Source organism: Sesamum indicum, linkage group LG1 (assembly GCF_026168435.1).
Source record: "Sesamum indicum cultivar Baizhima isolate 11 linkage group LG1, ASM2616843v1, whole genome shotgun sequence".
Taxonomy (NCBI): domain Eukaryota; kingdom Viridiplantae; phylum Streptophyta; class Magnoliopsida; order Lamiales; family Pedaliaceae; genus Sesamum; species Sesamum indicum.
In genome coordinates this window covers 13,170,051-13,192,721 of record NC_142657.1, presented here as the reverse complement: position 1 = coordinate 13,192,721, position 22,671 = coordinate 13,170,051, and the positions used below count along the sequence as shown (strand labels likewise).

Here is a 22,671-nt window from a genome sequence, read left to right as displayed (position 1 = left end):
AAAATTGGTGGAAGCGATTGTAAGCGACGTCTTTGGCATTTTGGTTCTTGCTCGTTCTGCCGGAGCCTTTATTGTGGACTCTTCGACTGTTCCTGAGTCTGCTACTGCCCAACTTCTGGTCCCTGATTTAGACTCTATAATGCAAATCTACTTCCTTTCAAAAGAAATTTAATAAATTTTCCTGAAAAAACAGGGTATTTCGTCTATTTATTTTAAATTTTATTGGTTTAAGGTAAGTCAAAAATTTTCTAGCTCATGACCACAATTGATAAAGGTACCAATCTATAGGGGTGAACTGTATAACCCTTAATATATAATATATATTATTTAAAAACTCAAATTGTCTCTTACCTTTATATTTTTTCTAATATTAAACCAAAATTTTCATAAAATTTACCGACAAAGAACGCGCGTTAACACCAGTTTTTAATACCTTCACTGCACGGTGCAATAGATAGTTAAAAATCAGAGGTTAAAAAACTATTATTCTTTTATAAAAAAAGAAAAGGCACCCTAGCTCAAATTCTGAATCATTAATCCATCAACTACGGGGAATTCTACATAATCAAAACTAAATAAATAGCAGCAAACTCAGCCCTGCTATGCCACCTTATCAACGAATCGGACAGGACTTCATCTAATGAAGTAACAGCATAAATTACAAAATTGAAATTCAAATAATAAATAAAAATAACAATTAGATGACTGGATCAGTGAAGGGCTATTATTTCTTAACTTAAAAAGGAAAAAATTATTCACCCTCACAAAAAGTGTATTGTTAACTACAAATCCACAGGCATCCTCTTGATTGGTTACTCCTGGAAAAGTCCGCTCATGCAAGCTCTCCTCAAAACTACATCTCTTCGCCACGCACAGTAGCTTTTCTGCAAGTTGCCACAATTCTAGAAGTCTCACCAACCAATGCTGGCACCCCAAGTCCGATTTTGCAAACGTCAGCCAACCAGCCCGTCAGTACTCTCTACGAACTCTATATGCTGCATTATCTTTCAGCAACTGCTCAGTTTTCCCAGATTTAATGGATAGGAACAGAGAGTTTTACAGTTGCAGCAATCAGCCTCTGAAGATGCACAGCTCCGGACTATTTACATGCATAAGTAACTTGATAACCATAGACCACGTCACCCCTGCACAGAATGAGAAACAGAAATTGTCTCAAATGCTCAATACGTGATCAAGAAAAGATTAATGAATTCATACACAAACACTTCAAAATAACTACATGTCCTCCGAGCTCATGACTATTTCCCAACATTAAAGAACAGGTGGAGCTATTATGAAAGTCTCGAGGACCCATGCTTATAACTGGACCAATTATTACCTTGTAATCACCCAAATAACAAACACTCCACCATGTCATCACTAATTTGTAAGAACAAGAAAATTGCAAATGAGATTTTCCTTAATATATGCATTGAAAAGAAAAATGGCTATTTTCACACTGTAGCAGGTAATTGGGCAGTTGGGTTTCTGATGGGTTTGGGACACATTAGGAAATTGAAGCAAAAAAGAATTCCCTCGAACTTCAGAACCTGAACAATCTGGGATTTGACTAGAATCGCCAATTTTAAACAACTTGGAGATGGCACAACACGATCTGAAATGGAAAGGAAAAAGCTTTGAAACACCCTAGAGAATGAATTATTGGTAAGCAGCTAAATCCAAGAATGCAGTATCACCTTTAAAATGTCTTCCATCACCTTCCTTGGACCACTCTGTAGTTAAGGATAAGGTCTTCAGGCTTCTTCCATATGTACGCCCTGACAGTGGCTAAGCTCATATCTGGAGGTAATACCTGGAACAAGAAAAGTTCAACTCAGAAAGAAAGGACATCCCACTCTTAATAGACATTCAACATAATAGTAAATACAATCCAAAAAAGTTTTTGGTGCACAGAAAACACTAGTAATGATCTAAACAATAAAGGAGAAAGTGAAATGAGAAAGAAAAACTGCAGTGGTGGTGGCAAATTATTTATAGAACCACTTTATAAATTTGTGAGAAATTCACTATGGACAGGAAACAGAAAAAAGTTGAGGAGCTTTTCGGAACTCTCAAAATGCGTTCAATAGTAGCTGACAAAAAGGATAAAAAACTAACAAATGAGAGAAAAATGACTTCCAAGTCTCTGAGCTTTTCTCACATTTAGTATAAATTCACTTAGGGATTCATTCCCAAGTACATCAAAGAAAGGCGATGAGTAACAGCCTTTCAACTGTATAGCATTTACAAACAAAAACATGGTCCAAGCTTATTCTGTTTCTATATTTACGACTCCTTTCCTCCCACTAAAACCAGAAATATAAATGATTAATTTTTTAGGTATGAGTGGTTTCGTCCGAAAACTTCCATATATCAATTATACTTGCCTGGTTATTACACAGGATCTCTATACTAGGCTTCAGCTTTTGCCAAGGTTTAAGTCCGGAACGAAGAGAGCCATCTCCAACAACTGGATGCTGACCCCCAGGCATATTCGGAGCAAAAGTTCCATCAGCGCTCAAAGTATCCACTGGCTTATCAAGAACCATCTTTTCTATCACATAGTTGACAACCTATACAAACAAAAAACATGCAAACCATAAAATTGATGAGCCTGCTGCAGCATTTCTAGTTGAGATAAAGTTCATTGAAAAAAGTTATGCAGCAGGAAATCAAGTGAAAAAATGCTGATTGCCCTTGTTAACCTTCTTTTCTTTTGCCATAGCTAGTCTACCAAGGAAGTTCCTCCACCTTAAACTAACTCTTCCAGTTTAATTCGAAAATCAATTTTGAATTGCTTTAGGTAATCTAGATTATTCAAAAAAAAACATTTCGAACATTTATTTTCTTCTTCAAGCATAGGTGGTGGTCCAATAGACTAGGGATTGATTTGGCATCTCGTGTGCTTTGATACTTAATCTAGTAAGTATATTCAGAGGATGCTATCAAATACCTGAAGATGAGTGTTCAAGAATATTCTTAGGTGTGTTTTTAGATATCTTAAAACTTAAAATAGAGGATGATGTTCTCATCAGCCACATCACTGATTATATCTATAAGGAATATTGACGTTATCAAAAGATCTGCAAAGAATCCACAAATTTGCCTGAAATTGAGGCGAAGTTCGGGCAATAAGCACTGGGTTCATCACATATGCATATGATCATCAGCATAAAATGTAGATATTTGATTGCCAGCAATGAGATACTAAACCAGATGAGCATGCAGGGCCTAAACTCAGTGTCTTTGTTAATTTTAAGATGAAGAAGTGGCCAACCAACAAGCTGACATTTTGATTTTCTCGAACGAGTCTTAAGCTAGAATGTGAAAATTCTTACTTTGTGTATTCTCAAGATGCGAGGAGCACTGAGTTTTCCTTGTGTAAGGATCTGCACAGTAGAACCTTCACATGGGTGCAAATAGAAGCTACATCTGCAATATAAAAAATTTGCACGGAATTAACATACCAAAAGTAATAACGGCAAGAAGACAAGGAGAAAAAGGACTAAAACTAGAGATATTTCAAAATGTTTCAATTACCATAACACAAAACTAAACTATGAGACGGAATTTCAGTTAGAGATCTTTAGAGGGAAAACCAGATTAGCAACCCAATCTGTTACAGTTTCTTTTGTTTCAGACAAATGTGGATGTACCACAATCAGGACGAAGTTTATGACCAAGGGCCACACAGCTTCAGAGAGCTCTTTAACATTTTCTAATAGATTTCAACTTGCATAGGACTAACATAACACCAAACAAGTTCCAAAAAGGAAAGATCAAGAAAATGCAAGAAGAATACCAAATTCAAGCAAGAAAAATAAGTTAGCTTTGCACATTACTTGGTATTTTCCCTTGGAGGCAGGCGATTATTCAGCACACAATCAAGAACCCACCAAGGAAAATCTTTCTCATCTTCAGTTCCATCTAGGTCAGTAGTTTTCTTTCTCCATGGGCCTCCCTGAGAGCCTTCAGTAACAATGGAAGGAGGGGATGCTGCTGAAAATTCAAAGGGTGGATATACTGCAGAATCATTTTCCAAATTACCATCTCCTTCTACTCGAGATAGGGTTAATGTCCTTGAAGACAAATCCTTTCCAGATGGAATTTCCCCATTTACTGAAGTTTGAGATCCAAATCTCTGCCTCCTCCTACTTACCCAATGTGCCAACAGCCCTTTGAGGGTTTCTCTCGCCAAATTAACCTACACATTTGTAAAGGTCAATATACTTGATCTATAATGAGAAGGAAAGAGCTCAGACAAGCCTTTTGTGCATATAAGTTGATATTAAAACTAAAACAAAAGTTGCACAAAGGTCCTCTTTGCAAAATAAAAATGCTCCAACTGCAAATAGAAGGTGCAACTGAACTAAATGCAATAACCAGCCAGGAGAGAAATAGACCACATGAACTTGATTTAAACATGAAGATATTAAAACGAAGTAGGCACAAGGAAAAACAAATCCTGATTGAAATAATTATATTAATGAAAAATATATAAATATTTGCAATTATAAAATAAAAGGCAAATGCGAACAAGCCCACAGAGAGCAGATCCTGTAAAGAGGAAGTAAATGAAAAAATTATGATAGTAAATACCTTGTCATCCTCAGGTTTGCCTGCAATGCTTAGGTCAGCAGAGTACATCTCAGCAGAAAAGCATTGTGGTGTCTCCAAGTGCACTGACAAACTCCCAAGCCTTGTATCTGCCGTGAACCATGCAGGAATACTCACCTAAAATAGCAGAATAAGTCAAAGGATGCTGATGACACAATCGGAAATACTAATACAACATAGTGATACGTACCATTTCGAACAATTCTTCTTTCTTCTTCTCAAAAGAAATCTGCAAAAAAAAGGAACGGATTATAAAGTATGGAAACTATAAAAAAAAACGGTCCTATAATAGTATAGAATACCAAAGGAATGATCCCATATTATCAGCAGATACCCTGTCCTCTCCTCCCAGAGAACTGCCATATAAATAATTAAGTCCAAAGCACATCACTGACCTCTCCATAGTTCTCAATAACCACGCCTCTTGTAATTTCCCACAACTTCACTACACCAGCAGTGTCCTTGAAAATGAAGAATTGAGCTGTCAGTTTAAAATTGAATGCACACTACAGATGGGCCAACAAAGTGAATCAGATTCAAGTTACCTTAGTCAAGACGTGTCTTCTATTATTTAAAATCTCGTGCTGCACTATAGCTGAAGTTCCATCGATGCTAACAGACGGTTCTCTATAAACAGGGACCTAAAGGAATTTCAATTGTCAATTGCTTTTCCCAAATTATCAACTGAATTTCATAAGAGGCCCGGCAGACTGGTATCACAAAGCATCCATCAATACAGAAATAACTCCAATATTTATATAGTAGAGCTTCCAAGTTTAGTTACACTTAGACCCCCTCTGAGAATTCTCCGTTTACAACTGAACCCTCCCATTAGGGTTTGAACAGAAAATGTAGCCAAAAGTAAATTACATAAACTTCCAATTTACCCATCATTCAACATTCCCCTAGAAATATTTTTATACTTGTAAAGGGGTAAATGTAATATATATAAAGTCAAAAGGGTGTAATTGTAATGATTACAGCCATTGTATACAAAGTAGCAGTTTATGAATGGAAAACCAGAGCCATTTTTTGTACTTTTTCTTAATATATGGGGTGAAGTGTACACCATTGTTGCATCTATTTCTTAAAGCACTAGACGAAGTACTTGAATAAGACATATTCAAGAAATATATGCAACAATAACGTAACCTCACCCCATATATAGGAATTAAAAAAAGAACCAAAAGATAACTAGGCTTTTCCATTCATCAACAGTTGCTTTCTATCCAATGGCTATAATTCGGGAACAATATTTTATTCAATTAGAGACCTTTTTGAATTTATATAAATCACATTTACACTAGGGAAATGTTAAATGAGGGTTGAAATTGGAAATTTATGTATTTGTTCTGTTGAAATACGCATTTTCCGTCCAATCCCTAAGGAAAAGGGTTGTAAATGGGGAATTTTCAAAAGGGGTGTAAGTGAGTTGTGAATGGAGAATTTCCAAAAGGGGTGTAAGTGTAATTTTAATTTTTTTTCGGGGAAAGTGTAATTATGCATTTTCAGATGGGGTTTAAGTGTAATTAACACTTAATTAATTCCATAAAGAAACAAGTACACATCATAACATCAAACAGACTCCAGAACATGAAGTTCTTTGATCAAGAGGAACATGATGCAACTATATTACTAAACTCACTAATAATGCCAATTTTTATTTGTTTCATGGAATTTAATCATTAAAGGTTCAATAGAAAATGACCACTACTACACGAGTCCTAAAAATGCCGAACAAATAATGAAAAGCAGATGATTTTGGCGCAAGGTCCATCATTTGCAGATTATCCTGACCGTGATTTCCTGCTTTCTTCTCAAGCGAGAGAAATCAGAAAGAATGGCCTATTGTAAAACTTACCATCTCAAGTATATATTAGTCAAGGATTACTAAGAAAAGTACATGCAGGAACTGCCAATTTGCTCACGCTTAATTCAACCAAAAAAGGAGCTCAACACTAGGCATTCAACAGAAGTTGTCCTTTTTAGCTGAAAATTCATATAAAACCAAAACAAAAAGAATATGCGACTCACAGGTGTAGAGCCTTCCAGTGATACCCTTGCCCTTGAAAATGACAAGTTGCCAGCTAAAAATGAACCACCTCTTTGGAATACTTTCAGCGGATTATGTGCTTCAGCTGGCCACCTATGCACAGAAGAATCTGATGTGGCAACCCATATACCATCATCATGCAAGGCTAATTGCAATATAGGATGTTCATTTGTACAAAGCAATACACTCTCTCTTGTTGCTAAGTCTGTCAAATACAACTGGAAGTACAAATAAAGGTTAGTTTTCCATGAGCTAACGCAGTATTCCCGGGGCCGGGGGGGGGGGGGGGGGGGGGACTGAATTGACACGGTTTTAGAGCTGTACTCACAGAAAGATCCCTGCCACCACTATAAACATGACTAAATGTTGGAGTGCTGGCCAGAGCCCAGACAGAGTCTGTGTGCACAGCATAGGAATGAATGCATCGTTGCTGAGCAAGATCCCACAACCTATTTCACGTAAATAATCAAAACCATGAATAATATGAAAGAATGTATTCCATAATGCAACATTCATAGAAAAAAAATATAAGCTTAGTGCTTTGATTTAAATACTATTTCACCACGAAACATTTGACAACAGAAAAAGACCCTGAAACCAAAATTTCAATTCTAAAATAGTGGACAAGAACATTCTAACAACTAATAAATTGAAAAGGCCACAAGCAACAAAGACCACATAAACAAATAGATTTCTGATGTAGTTACAAAATCAATTCAAGGTCCAAGTCTGGCCAAAAATTGGCATTTCATGCTTATTTGTTTTATTTAATGTTAAAAACTCAAAAGGAGTACATAATCTGCCTCAAATCACAAGCTCGGAGCTCCAAACTCTTGAAGACCTAGCCTCGATTAAAGGAAAAAAAAGTGTGATTCCAAAACTGGAGTACAATCATAATGATGTTACACAGTAGAAACTTCTAGGGAACACCTAAAGGTCGCATAGGAACAACACAGGTCTATAATACTTTAGCTCATCATTGATGCTTGTAGAGTAATTGGCACAAGCAAACAGTGAACGTACCTGATCATAGAATCAGAGGACCCAGACAAGCAATATCTGCACATTTTAAGATGGAACTATAAGTTGTGCATTACATCATGTCGAATTGAAAACATAAAAAGTATTCAGAGGTACTACAGTGTTGGAAGACAACATCTCCTGGCGTAACTGGAACAAAGAACAGCTTACAGACAATTCTCCAATTACTACTCGCTTACTCTTATCAATTAAAACAAGGAGAAGTAGTTGCAGAATAATCACTATCTAGCACCTAGATAAACACAAAATGCAGAAATCAAGACTAGCATTATGCACATAATATCTATGTTTTCTCATGGCACTCAGCAGATTAGCATCAAATTATTTACCTAACTGAAATAATCAACAACTTTGAGGTTTTCTGGGTAAACATGGATCCTTTTGTAACTGATATTAACTTAGGCAAAGCATCCAAATCCATCCAGAACTGTTACTTTTCAGAATTACTATCTTTAGCATGAGTAACTTCTGTCCAAATAAATATTTGTAGATAAAATGGAAACTCCAAAGTCATAAGCCCATTGAGAAAAATAAACGTAGCAGAAACCAGTCCAACAAACCTGCCACTAGAATCCAACAGTAGTGCCCTAATATTATCTGTGTGTCCTCTAAGCTTCATGGTTTTGGAACCAGTTCTTGGGTCCCAAACTCGCACAACCTATAAAACAATTCACCATGCGACATTGGAACAGTTGCAAATTGTTGTATGAGGGAAACAGTAACATAGGAAATATAATAATACATCATGGATGAACAACAGAAAAAGCAAAGAAAGAATCTGCGTTCAGATTCTTTAGCATCAGATAAACCAAATAGAACCTAGTTGACCAAGCCACCATTAAAACCACCACAATTTACCTTTTCAGTTCCACCAGAAACAAGGAGTGTTCCCTGGTCATTTGTGGCTAAGGCATAAACTGACTCTTTATGGCCTTTTGCGGCAATTGGAACATAGCCCTGACATTGATTAGCATGCCCAGAGATGTTATTGCTCGAGCTGATAGGTCGAAGACTTGTATTCTGCAATGAAGATCCCAAACCATTGGTACTAGTTGAACAATCATCTATATTTGCATCATTTGATTTAGAAACGGGAGCAAGAGCGGCTTCAAGATCCCATATGAAAACCTCTCCACCAAGGCCACCAGAAGCCACGACATTGCTCTGCAGTGCATAAATATAGAAGATCAGACATAACATTAGCCTGTTCACACGATCAACATCCAGGAATATAAAAGCATCTGAATATGCATGTGAAAAGAAGATTACATTTTTCTCTGCTGCAGCAAGGCAAGTGACGTAATCTGAGTGTTGACGAAACGTCCTAGCACATGTTCCATCGGACAAGCAATTCCATACCTAAAATTATCACCAAATATAAGAAAAAATCTATTCATGAGAGATACACATCGAGGCACAAATGCAAAGCGCGTGAACCTTAACACTGGCATCTGAGGAGCAAGAAACCAATGTGTTACCACCTGTCAGAACAACATCATTGACCTGCCCAGAAAACCATTTCAAAATAATTATCTAAGAAACATATATTATATAGAAAAAGTTCCAGATCCATGAATATATACTTACACCTCAATATTCAAACAAATTTAAAACCCTAACCTAGAAAAGCATTGCTGTGGTTATCAGAACCCTACAAGAGCTTCTTGTAGAAACAGTCAGCCAATCTTGGTATCTGATGATACCCAGGGCATCCTTCCATTAATCACTACTATAACAAGCTCACTATGCCACATCTTAATAACCATTCAATCATGTAATGCATAAAATACTGAGATGGTACCAAAGACCTTTAGCCAAAAATATGCTTGCCCTACAAACTGAAGTTTCCTTTGCAGTCAGTAAGTAGGCATCATCAACAGAAGATAAAAAAAACTAAGTACACAACAGACTTAACCAAGGATGAAGTAATTTGTACCCAATCAACATGAGACTCGAATGTCGCAGAGAAAGTAGCACGATCTTCAGATAATCCCCATCTCTTTAATGTTCCGTCACGACTACCCGTGAAGAGGTAATCACATCCATCTGGTCCAGGTGATTTCAACACAGCCAAGCAGTTTACGCCAGCACAATGCTGCAAATAAAGAAAATATGATATAAAGAACTAATATATACTACTAAGTGATGGTGAGTACTTCATATTGTTTGGTAATGATGTTAAGTAATCTTTTATGGCATAACAAAAGTAAACTCAGTGAGTGATGTAAGATTTATTCTTTTTATTAATCGTGTAAACAAAATAGAGTAATTGAGCCAGTTTGACTGCGAACTTTGTGATAAGAATCAAATCACCAGTAAAAAAAATACAGTTGATTGGAAATCCATAATTGGCAAAAAGAGTAAGATCACATGTCATCTCCTAAAGCATGGGCATGCAATGAACCTCCCCCTCTATGTCAAAATCTTTTTTATTCAAGGCAAGAAAGTTTCAGTTATAAACAGTAATTTAGTGATAATTACTGCAGCCAGATAAACTCAAAACTCATCTTTAGGCCTATCCAAGAAACACAACTGTAGCACTGAAATGTCATTCACTACATTCTAATCAAAAACAGTAAACAATTTGCTTAGCCCTAATAGCAAATTCTTCAGATCCAATCCGGATTTGCAAATTGTCAAGCCTATTGGCAGGAGAAAGATGAATTTATTCTTCAGTAGTGCTCTCCTGTTGAATAGTGCAACAAGCAGCAAGAACCAAAGAAGGGTATGCCTATAGATCTAGTACTCTATAGTGGTCAAACAGCATATAAAACCAAGTTCAGCTTACAAGTTCTCCATCACCTTATTTGAATTAGTGACAAATTACATTTGAACTAAAACCAAGCATCACCTTTGTATTGTCTGCATCGTTTAATACATATGTTAACTTCTTTTCCTTGCTTTTACGAGCTGAATTAGATGAATTTCCTGCACTGCCAACACGGTGCATCGCGAGAACCTGAAGATAATAGAGAAAGATTATAAACACTACGGAAACACTAAAAACGTCCAACTTCGACTATTATCTCATGGATTAAGTTATATGTAACTTCGACAAAAGAATAACAAGGACAATGGACAAACATAATACAGAGTATATATTCCTAAATATACTTCTAGTTTTCACTGTCAATCTATCTTTGAGATAGGATGATATTGAACCAGATTTAGGTACCTAGAAGTAAGAGCAGGCATTTCCTTAATGGTAGGAACTAGGAAGTAGGAACAAGTAAATTATTTCCTTAATTCCTATGCCAAGTCATAGCATATACTTTATAACAGTCAACTAAAGGTGACTCAGTTTTAGGATTGTAACCTTAACCCCTACTATCCAACAGACACTAACATGTATCAGTTTTTTTTAATTTCAAAAGCTTCCATCTTATCTTCTACCATATCAAATCAGATTCCATATATCTCAACATATTTTCAATTCCTTACTTCAAGTCATTATCTCCACAGCTCTTATCGTAATTGGTTGTCTTTGTATCATACCAACACAACAAAACCATAAACCTCTCCAATTACCTCAATTGCTTCCTTTTCCCTCCTTTTCTATTAATTTTTTTTTTTTTGGGGGGGGGGGGGGGGTGCAAATAATGAGTTACTCTCAAAAGGATATATGATGCAACTGGCATGGTTTCATAACCATTACTTTGAAAGGTAAAAGTCAAAACTAAAGATTATAAGCTCCCATATCCGCAACTCCACAAAGTGTACCAATTCAGTTACAAACACTCAATTGTGGAACATGCACAGATGGCATAATTACTTGTTACAAGGGATTGTAATGGTTATGGGTTGGAAAGACTCATTAAAGAAAACACCATTTGTATCTGTACTTCAAAACCTTCAAGCAAGAAATAACACAGACCAACACTCAAATACTGAAGCAGCCATCCATAGATTTTTACCAAAAGTTATTCCATAATAACATCAAATGAAAAAAAAAATTAATTATTAATGATAAATGTGGAAATCTTAAGATAAGGTTTCTTGCATTGTTTTCAGTAGGAAAAAATTAAAACAAATAGAATCCATGACACTGATAAAACTGAAAAGGCCTGGAAAAGCCAAGAGTTTTAAAAAGTGTGCTTCCTTTGACCTCATTTCTTTTTGTGATTTTTGCACTTATCTAGACATTTTCTTAGATGAGCTCCAACTACGCAACTAAAAAAGTGCTTAATGTGCTTCTAATCAGGCTTACAAGTGGAGGAACGAAGAAAGAAACTCATCCTTAAAAACAATCCAAATATTCATATTCAATAATTCCCAGAGTATGAATTTCTTGACTAGGAAAAGATAATCTAGGCATATTAGAAACTGCAAGTTCCTGGATTTAAAACGAGATTCCATAACAAATTAACCATTACCTGCAAATGATAGCCCAGAGAGGCAATTGAGCGAGAGCCAGAGTGCTGGGGGCAAAAGAGCACACTAAATCGCATTAATTTACAAAATCGAAGCACCAGCAAAACGCGATTGACAAAAAGTGAGGAAACTGAAATCTAGATACGAAATTGCAATAACTCAAGCAGATAGCAATAAAAATTCAGAAGCGCGGACGAAGCATAATCGTTCGAGTCACTAAATAGTCTTTAAGTCTATACACGTCCGCAAGAGCAAGAGCACCGCAATAAAGAAAATAATCAGGCAAACAAAAGTGCCAGACCATATGATCGCGATTGAACGTGCCAGCCCGGCAGAGACAAATCAAGAGGAAATTAAAAAGAAAAAGACTAAGAAATCACGGAATAATTACCTCCCCCTGCGGCTTCGACGGTGGAATTCCCAACTAGTCAGACCAAGCCGATGTGTCGACCGAAAAAGTCAGAGAGGGAGAAGAGGCGGCTAGGTCAAATAGAAGTGCAATTGAAGACTTTGATGGAGAGAAAAAAACTGTGGTCGGCAGTGGAAGAGGACGGCCGCGGCGGAGGAAGTGGCGGTGGAAGGAGTGGGGAGAGTCGGGGATTAGAGGAGGAGACTGGAGAGTAGAAAGGGTGCGTGTGCGTGTTGTTTGTTTTCTTTTCCCAAACTGAGGAAGAATTTCACAAGGGAAAAACCCCTCTCACGGTCAACAATTTCGTTATTTCTGATACTCCAAATCCAAATTTCACAAAATTAGTTAATTAATTAATTACCCCATTTATTCTTTTTGCGATTTTCATCTAAATACAAACGTCAATATTTCATCATATCTCCTTCTAAAAGTGCTCAATCAATTAAAAACGGGTTTGGATTTAAATTTGGGTTTTGAGTTCTTTTTTCCCTTGATTTAATTTACTATTTGCAATATTAAAATATATATTGTAAGTAATTATTATAATTATTTAAAATATTCTTAATTAACTAAAATATATTTTAATTAATATAATTAAAATTAATTAAAAAAGAAAAACTAAACGATTTTCGTTGGAAATGCACCGTCTGGACGAGTTTCCGACTGCCAATGGTACCATTCGAATCCTCTCTTCAAGATGAACATTTTCATACCTTCAATTTAAATTTTCGTCAATCGTAGAGATTGGGCTCAAGTCACGACCCTCGAACATGTTTGCCATTGATTCATCGCCATCCGATCAAATATATAATAATAATATATTTTTTAAATTTAAAATTATTTATATATAATATAAGTTAAATAATTTATTGAATCTAGACCTTTTATTTTTTAAAAATTTAATGATTGAGATTAATTAATTAGATCTAACGATCAATATTCGATTAAAAAAGATCCAACGGTCATTAAAATAAAAAATAATATATATTAAGTAAGGGTATAACGGTCATTTTCTAAAAAAATAACACCGTTAGTTGGATTTAACGAAAAGGGGGCGATTGAGCTGAGCTTTACAAAACACAGGGAGACTTTTAACCTATTTTCATAACAGAGGGATTTTATGCAATTTGTCCTATTCTTTAGGGAGGTGGTTGATGAGACTTCGCCAAGCTGGAGCCCAAGCTTCTTAGGGTTTTATAGTACTTCCCTATAGGACACCACATGTCTTCAAAAGGGATGTGGTCCTTACTTGACTCCTAAGGGTAGCCTCAAGAGATCTTGCGTGGATACCATCTAGATTTCCCTTTAACTCCTTGTCAGAGGACCTTTGACTTCAGTTGGAGGATTTCAAATCCTTAAGCTTTTTTATCCAGGGGCTCGTGAGGCTTTTTTGGATCTTGGGCACTCTCGAATTAGGGTTAACTGGACTTCTGGGATTAGTTAAGTTAGTCTTTGTTGATTGTGATCTCTAGTATTTTCTTGCATGGGAACATATCGTGCATGCAAGTATGAATATTTATGACATATTTTACGTGTATGCATAATTTTTTAATATTATTTAAAATATTTATAAACTTTTTATTATTTAATAAAAATACATATAAATTTAATAAATTAATATTATATTTATAAAAAAAAATTCGCAAAAAGATGCATGAAAATCACAACTATTCAAATACAGTTGAAGAGAAAAATAAATTAAATATTAAAGAAAAATACAAATCGAAAGAAGGGAGATGCCAAAAAATACTCACCATTAATAAATAGTATAGAAATTAAAATAGATGAGTAAATAGTAAATTCGTAACCGAGTAGTGAGAGTTGGCACAACGTGTGCATGGTAAGCATATGAACTATGCAGAGTCAACTGTAATTTTTCAATTTTTTGGTTTTAATTACCGGACGGTCACGATCGGCCGTACAGTTTATTGATTTATTTATTTTCCTCTGCTTCAAAACAAACCCACTTGTGGCGTTAAATTTTTATATCAGTTTGATCCCTTTGATTATTTTCTATCAAAAATATGGTCGGAACTTGACTTTTTGCATGGTAAAATGGTCAATTTAAGTGTGATTTTATCACTTTAATTTCTTAAGTTTATAAAATTATCAAATTAGTCCTTTTTTAGAAAGAAAATTATTTTATTATATTTTTATATGGTGAATATGATGTAATTATTTTGTATAAAAAATAAAAACTTTGAACTCTTGTAAACATAATGTTAACATATTGCTTAACTCAAAATAAAATAGTTCTTTTTTTTTTTTCACTTTCAAAAGTAACCAAAAAAATCAAAATTATAAATAAATTTTATAAAATTTATCTAATCTAAAAATATAATAAAAAAATTAAGTTGATTTTTTAGTCTATTAAATCTTAACAATGTTATTAAATATTAATAGTTTTTGAAGGAAAAGTTGGTGGAATGTACTTTTAATTATATTATTTGGTGGATTTTAAATATTTATAAATTCATTTTAAAAGGTTTTTGTAAATCTTTTTCTATAAAATGTGACAATATATTTGAAAAACATCTTAAAATGAATTTTATACATATATTTATTTGAAAATCCAAACATTTAGTAAATATTTTTAAAGTTTAACTTTTTTAGACTTATTAACTCTTAAACAAAAAATTACCGACTTAGATTTTTTCTATTATATTCATATTAGATAAGTTTTATGAAATTTATTCATAATTTTAGTTTTTTTTAACTATTGGAAAAAGAGACTGTTTATTTTAAATTAAGCAATATATTATTATTATATTTACAAGAGTACAAAATTTCATTACTCACGTAAGATAATAACAACATATCAGCATAAAAGAATATAAAAAAGTTATTTTCTTCATGTAGGAAATGATTAATATGATATTTTTACAAACTTAAGGGACTAAAGTGATAAAATTAAATTTATTGACCATTTTAACCTTTAAAGAGTCAAAATCCAGCCATATTTTTGTTGAAAAATAGTCAGAAAGACAAATTGAGACAAAAACTAAAATTTAAGGATGCTACAATTAAAAAATAAACGTAAGGAACCAAATATAATATTTACCCTAAATAATAATTTAAAATTATTAAATTCCTAATAACAAATTATTTAAATTTATTTGAATAATTTTATATGACAAAAGATTTCAAATCTCCAGACTCTATTATTTTGGATTAATAATACTTTATGAAATATTTATAAACTTTAAAATTACTTTGATATGGAATCATTTTCCTATATCACTCTCTTCAAATCTATATCCCTCCATCAAAATATATTTATGGTTGGTATTATTGTTTTTTTATATTTTTGGGTTGACAAATTAAATGTGATTGTAGACACACTTCATAAATGTAGAGTGTATTAATGAATTTTGAGAATTTAGTGGGCAAAATGCTTTTTTAATCCCATAAAATAAGGGTAAAATTTATTTTGATATCACAACTATGACAGGTATCGCTTTTAGTTTCATAAAACTCATAATCACGTATTTTTAGTCTAAAAAAGGTCACATACATTGTGATTTTGGGACTAAAAGGCCCAAAATCACAATTTTGATATTAAAAAGATGTGATTTTGAGTTTTATAGGGCTAAAAGTTTCACCTGTCATAATTGTAGTACTAAAACAAATATTACTCTTATTTTATAGAACGAAAAAAAAAATTTGTTCGAACTTAATTATTAGTCATGAAATGTTATGGATTTGATCAGCTTAATAGTTAGGGGTGACAAGCGGACAGGTATGGTGTGCGTTTTGGTTGATCAGTGCCCCGACCAACCCCGCCGGGCGAGTCTGACCCGACACATCCGATGAAGAAGAGAGATAGGAGAGGAGGAGATGCGAGGTAGCAAAACGGACGGAACGAGAGGGCAACGACGAAGCGAGGGGATAGGCGTGGCGAGCAGAGAGGAGAGCGAGGTGAGAGAGAAGCCGTAAAAGATGATAGAGATGAGTGACCGCAAATTTGGAACGGGGTGTGGGTAAGGGACAGAAAAAGACAAAAAATAAAATAATATACAACAATTCTAGTGGGGCGGCTATTGACTTTTAGAAGCGGCGTACCGTCTCAATTTCCAGTTTTTAAACTTGAACCTGTCCCATTAAGAGTGGGTCGGAGATGAATTTTTCTGAATCTGAATCCGTTGACACCGCTATTAGCAGTAAGTCCGAACATGCACTTCAATCATGTAATAAGGCGTTATTTTACTACTAGATTAAATAGTCGTATGATATGTGAAATGAATAAATAAATTTTTATGTATTTTAAAAAATGAAGCAAATTAGCCTCCTATTAAACTATAATTTGTTTGATTTTTCAAAACACTGGAGATAATTTGCTATTTTATTTTTGGGTTAAACGCAATTTACCCATCCTGACGTGTTTCATGAAACACACACGCCCTTTTTTATTTTTTTAATTATTTAATTTAAAATAACATTTATGTCATTATTTAATAACCATTGGAGCTTGATCAATCTACGGTTCAAATTTAAGTCATATAAATTTTAAATTTGAATAAATAAAATTAAAATTATATATTATATATAATTAACTTTGAATTTATACTATTGTAATCAAAACTATTATATATATATATACATATATAAAGAGTGAGAGAGAGAGACCGACGAGGGAGGGGGATCTAGGCATGAGGGGATGGTGCATGCATTTGGGTGCGGGAGGGGAGGGGGTGGCGACAAGGGAGAAGGAAGGGGAAACAGGAGGGGGCGGCGCGTGACGACCATAGAAAAAGGAAGGAGAAAGGAAATATATATTATTATTGTATAACTAATATATAATGTTTAATAAATTAATTATTATTTTTTTAAATATATATGTATTAATATATTCAATTAAATCTCTATATAAATAAAATAATATTTTTATTGATTAAAATTTATGTCCAAATGCACATTGGGCGTATGTAGTGCACCACTGGATTTGGAGGGTATTTTGCTCTATTTCTAACAACACATGAAGGTAAATTGTTGTTTTATTTTTTATAGGGAGATAAATTGCTCATTTCACTTAAAACAGGGGGATAAATTGCATTTTTCTCTTTTATTTTTCATATAAAGTTTTTTTGTCCACTTCTCGTATCGCAGGAATGAATTGCATTTTTGTCTTTTATTACAACTTACAATGCAAGAATCAATAATCATTAATTATAAATAAAATGAGCTTACTTCTTTTGGGTTTAAGCATGTGAAAAAGTCGTATATAGAATTTTTTATTACAAGTTACAATGCAAGAAGCTTACTTGTTTTGGGTTTAGAGCATGTGAATAAGTTCTATTAGAATCTATTGGAGTTGACCTGCAAATCTAGGACACCCATCATTCAGATAAATATCATCGTAATGCAAGCTTCGTCTTTGCCTATAAATAACAGTCACATCATAACCCACCAAATAAGCCACACCAAACACTTTCAATTCATTTGAATCCCTCTCCCTCGTGATCGCAATCATGGAAACCCTTTCTTCCTCTTTCCTTGCAACACCATTTCCTAATCACTCATCTCATCTTAATTATGTTTCCTCCTCATTTAGGTTTAGTGCAAAGGGCCGGAACCATCAACCTAACTATTTCAATCCCAACTCTTCTTTTACATTAATCTTCAATCCCATAAATAAGTTGATAAATCACACTGCTCAAACACTCAAGAACAAACAACCAGCAGCCCAGATGATCATCAACAGAAAGCAATTCTCCTCACTTGCCAGTATCTTCAAAACACTAGATGATCTTGTATGCAACTTCCTCGATTTGCCCCTTCGCCCTTGTATCGATCCCAAGCATGTTCTCTCGGGCAACTTTGCACCGGTGGACGAACTCCCCCCCACCCCCTGTGAGGTGGTGGAGGGCTCCCTCCCTAGTTGCTTAGATGGAGCGTACATTCGCAATGGCCCCAACCCTCGCGTCATCCCTCCAGGCCCTTACCATCTCTTCGACGGTGATGGGATGCTTCACATGATCAGAATCTCACGAGGCGAAGCCACGTTTTGCAGCCGCTACGTCAAGACCTACAAGTACATGGTGGAGCAAGAGATCGGGTACCCGATTTTCCCGAGTGTTTTCTCCTCCTTCAATGGCTTCGGAGCTTCCATCGCTCGTTCTTTCTTAACCCTTGCAAAAATGCTAACAGCGCAGTTCGACCCAATAAGACGGGGCTTTGGCGTCGCAAATACTAGCCTTGCTCTCTTTGCTGGCCACCTTTTTGCTCTCTGCGAGTCCGATATTCCCTATGCAATAAAAGTGACACCAGATGGAGATATAATCACCATGGGCCGCCACGGCTTCCAGAGAAGCAGCAGGGAGTGGTTCTTCAGGATGACAGCACACCCGAAAATCGACCAAGAGACCGGGGAAGCCTTTGCCTACCGATGCCACCCTTTATGGCCGTTCCTGACGTTTTTCAGATTCGACTCAGAGGGAAGGAAACACAAGGATGTTCCAATATACTCTGCGGCCGGACCAACACTTACACATGACTTTGCTGTTACCAAAAGTTACGCTATATTTGCTGATGTGCAGATAGTTATGAACCTGTTGTGGATCCTGAGGGGAAGATCCCCAGTCGGAATTGATTCCGGTAAGGTGCCACGACTCGGAGTTATCCCCAGATATGCAGAGGACGAGAGTGAAATGTGGTGGATGGATGCGCCGGGATTCAACATGTTGCACTGTTTCAATGCTTGGGAAGAAGATGGGGGTGATACGATTGTGATAGTGGCTTCAAATCTGGTATCAGTTGATCAGCAAGCCTTGGAGAATGTTCAATCAGCGCAACTGATAGTGGAGAAATTGACAATAAACGTGAAGAGCAAGACTTTGCAGAGGCAGCCCTTGTCCCACAGAGTTCTTGATTTTGGAGTCATAAATCCAGCTTATGCTGCAAAGAAGAACAGGTGACTTTGCATGAACTTCATTTTGATTCAATTTTTATATATATATTGCTGATCTCATTTTCTATTTGTTGGAGTTGTTCATGAAACATGCATGGTTCATTTTCTATTGCTGTTAAAATTAAGGGAAAATTGTAATTTTGATCTCATAACAATAGGAGCTAGAGTTGATATTGCTACCTTCTATAGGTACGAGACTAAAATTTCAATATCCTATGACTAAATCAACCTAAAGTCGTAGTCAAGCACATAAGAATAATCACAATTTTAGTCTCAAAACTATATATAGGGATGGGAATTAAAGTACTGTCGGAATTCAACTTGACATTACACACTCATAAAAGAAAAAAAAAATTACTTTCGTGTCTTTTTCAAAATGAAGCAAAACCACCCCTTATGTGATTTCACATGTTTCATGCACTTTTTCTTTATTTTTTTATGTTTTTAATTAATTATAAAATGATGTTTATACTTTTGTTTGAAAATTGTTCAATCTGATTTGAATCTCCAATCCAAATTTAACTACCAAATTAATGACTTAAATTTTACTTGATGCAAATCAATGTACAGAACTAAAATGGGTGAATAGCAATTTACCCCTTTGATCTTACAAATTAGTAAATTATCTTTTTATAAAAATAAAATAATAATTTACTTTTCTATGTTTTTTAAAGTTAAGCAATTCATCTTTCTATCTAAGGAGGTAAATTGCTATTTTTTGTTTTGTTTAATTAAAATATATATGATGATAATATTATATTATAATATGTTTATATAGAAAATAATATTGTATCTTTTAATAATATATATAGATTATTGTAAAAAAAATATATTATAACTAATATATATATTAAAGTCCCACTTCAATATTTGTTATAATAATAAATATCTCCTCATTATGACAAATTTTAGGGAAACCCGTTGTAATTTATCTAACATTATATCACATTTATTTTTTTAAAATAATATTTTATTCTAAAAAATTATGAATAATGAAGAAGGTTGTTGCACTATACCACCCCCTATAAGGGTTTATTTTGCTTCATTAATTTGCACTTTATGTTTCTTTTAACCATGCATATGGGCAATCATTAATTTGTTGCAAATAAATTTGTGATAGTTACGTTTATAGCCCTCAACTATGGTTTAATTGTAAAAATCACCCCATTATTTGAGTAATTACACAAATATAGTTGAGTTACATATTATATAACCGTGGGATGAATTTTCATGACATATACACGTAGTGCAGGTATGTATATGCTGTAGTAATAGAGTCGGGGATGTGGGTTGGGATCGTGAAGCTCGACCTATCACTAACCGTTGTTGATGGTGGCGACTGCACGGTGGCCAGCCGCTTCTATGAGCTCGGCTGGTTTGGAGGCGAACCGTTTTTCGTGGCGAGGGAGCCAAATAATCCAGCAGCCGACGAGGATGATGGTTATTTAGTAAGCTATTTACATGATGAAAATGGCAAGGAAGCCAAGTTCCTGGTGATGGACGCCAAGTCCCCTACTCTTGAAATCGTTGCCGCTGTTAAGCTACCACGTCGGGTTCCTTTTGGCTTCCATGGGATGTTTGTGTCCGAATCTGACCTCCAAAGACTTTAAGAATCATCGATTTTAATTATAACATGTGTGGTTTTGTTCTTTGAGACATAAAACCTAAGATTTGTATGATGTTTTGATGTGAACTTCAAAAAACACAAAAAGAGATGTTGCTGCTAGGTAGCATCTTTTGCAAGGTTTCATTCCCATTATACAATATATAATACTAAGTTGGCTGGCTTGTCAATGATTATTTGTGATATAAGAATTTTTTGATATTTGTAACGTCCAAAAATATATGGAATTTGTGATGCTCATTTCTTCTTGTTAATGATAATTTTCACAAAATAATTATGATTATTAGGACTATTGCCTGAAATGCATTTGGTCTTCTGCTTTAATTATATTATTTGATGTTTTCGTCCTTAATTTTTTAAGGTAGTATTTTGGTTCTATATATTTTTTTTAATTTTCGCTATTTCAGTCTCTTTCTCTCTAATCGGAGTCACCCTTCTCACTGGAAAAATTCATGTGCAACTCACATGACATTTAAAAATTGGAACAACTGTTCCTCTTAGCTCATTTTTGCTAGTATTTTTGTATCTTAACTTTCATGTAGCATTAATTTCGATCTTGCATCTTTATAATTTTCATAATTCCAGTACTTCTTTTCGCCAGATTTCATTCTTCTTATCGGTGGAGATGAAGTCTGATGAAGAAAACGACAAAAATTGAGAAAACTAAAAATATGAAGAACAAAAATACTACCACAAAAAGTTCAGAATGAAAACACCAAACAACCTAATTTACAAGACCAAAAATGTATTTAAGTCTTGAACTATATATACAATTTATTATGGATAATTACACTTTCACCTCTAAAGTTTGACGTAATTACACGTAGACCCTCTGTGGTTTGAGAAATTACATCTAGCACCTCTGAGTTTGTTTCCGCATAACAAATAAGTCCATCTGCCTGTCAAAGATATTAACAGAAAAAGTGAACAAAATTTGATATTTATCTATGATTGACTTATTACGAATTCATACGAGGTCAAATAATTTTTTTCTGACTAAACTACTGTTATAACGGTGAAGATGTACCTCCTCACATGAATTAACGTGTAATGATATTTATTTAACCTGCAATAAATCAGTAATAAACCAACTAGGGGTAAACATAATTTTTTTTATTTGTTAATATAAGCAAATTCGGTGAATTTTGACTAGTAAAAAGACTTATTTGTTAGAAAAAAACAGATCTCAGAGGTGTTAGATGTAATTCTCCAAACCACATGGGATCTATGTATAATTGCACTAAATTTTGGGGAGGAAAATATAATTATCCCATTTATTATTATAACAAAAATTTTAAAAAAATTGTTTTATCACTAATTTTTTCTTTTTCAAACGTGTTAGGATATTTTATAACATTATGGGTGCTTTGGAAAAGTTTTGAAGTGTGATGCTTCATAGTCCAATATTAACGTAAGACTCAAAAAAATAGTACCAACTGGTGAGAAACTCCAAATCTTCTCGATGCAACGTGATACATTCATATAATAAAGAATTTAAAAAATAAATACTCACAAATTTGATAAGACTCAATTAAAACTCATAATTTTAAATTTATTCACAGTAAATTTGGATCCCAAAATCGTCTTCTCCTTTATTTTTATGTAGTCCATTAATATAAGTGGATTAAGGATCGTACTTATCGGATCTC

General features: G+C 34.4%; 2 protein-coding genes across 6 annotated transcripts; one reads left to right on the top strand and one right to left on the bottom strand.

The window, feature by feature from the left end:
* Window positions 1–572: 572 nt before the first annotated feature.
* On the bottom strand, window positions 573–12,768 carry LOC105159771 (uncharacterized). 5 transcript variants are annotated; one of them, XR_016064486.1, is made up of 21 exons: window positions 12,474–12,768; window positions 12,085–12,129; window positions 10,563–10,670; window positions 9,648–9,806; window positions 9,149–9,214; window positions 8,981–9,070; window positions 8,570–8,875; window positions 8,272–8,369; window positions 7,694–7,729; window positions 6,999–7,119; window positions 6,652–6,888; window positions 5,163–5,258; window positions 5,013–5,078; window positions 4,808–4,846; window positions 4,600–4,734; window positions 3,843–4,204; window positions 3,339–3,432; window positions 2,388–2,573; window positions 1,698–1,813; window positions 1,340–1,615; window positions 573–1,145 (listed from the first exon to the last, which is right to left on the bottom strand). XR_016064486.1 is itself a non-coding variant. In XM_011076969.3 (20 exons), the coding sequence occupies exons 3-19, from the start codon at window positions 10,659–10,661 to the stop codon at window positions 1,715–1,717; spliced, it is 2,289 nt and encodes a 762-aa protein (XP_011075271.1). In that variant the 5' UTR covers window positions 10,662–10,670; window positions 12,085–12,148; window positions 12,474–12,768; the 3' UTR covers window positions 573–1,145; window positions 1,698–1,714. The 5 variants fall into 5 exon arrangements, 3 of the variants coding, with proteins under 3 accessions (XP_011075271.1, XP_011075261.1, XP_011075276.1); XR_016064487.1 differs by having other exon boundaries at window positions 1,551–1,615; XM_011076969.3 differs by lacking the exon at window positions 1,340–1,615 and having other exon boundaries at window positions 12,085–12,148.
* A 5,123-nt stretch (window positions 12,769–17,891) lies between these two features.
* Window positions 17,892–21,262, top strand: LOC105161876 (putative carotenoid cleavage dioxygenase 4, chloroplastic). The gene is made up of 2 exons (XM_088878337.1): window positions 17,892–19,401; window positions 20,651–21,262. Exons 1-2 carry the CDS (start codon window positions 17,960–17,962, stop codon window positions 21,006–21,008), a joined length of 1,800 nt encoding a protein of 599 aa, XP_088734463.1. The 5' UTR covers window positions 17,892–17,959; the 3' UTR covers window positions 21,009–21,262.
* Window positions 21,263–22,671: the final 1,409 nt, after the last annotated feature.

What these genes read in the sequence shown, in the direction of transcription:
- LOC105159771 (XM_011076969.3), bottom strand. Translation starts at nt 10,661, where the DNA reads ATGCACCGTGTTGGCAGTGCAGGAAATTCATCTAATTCAGCTCGTAAA. An exon ending in CTGTTGGATTCTAGTGGCAG is followed by an intron (nt 7,730 to 8,271) that starts GTTTGTTGGACT and finishes TAAAATGTGCAG; the next exon opens with ATATTGCTTGTCTGGGTCCT. An exon ending in TTATTGAGAACTATGGAGAG is followed by an intron (nt 4,847 to 5,012) that starts GTCAGTGATGTG and finishes TTTTTTTTGCAG; the next exon opens with ATTTCTTTTGAGAAGAAGAA.
- LOC105161876 (XM_088878337.1), top strand. Translation starts at nt 17,960, where the DNA reads ATGGAAACCCTTTCTTCCTCTTTCCTTGCAACACCATTTCCTAATCAC. An exon ending in TATGCTGCAAAGAAGAACAG is followed by an intron (nt 19,402 to 20,650) that starts GTGACTTTGCAT and finishes CACGTAGTGCAG; the next exon opens with GTATGTATATGCTGTAGTAA.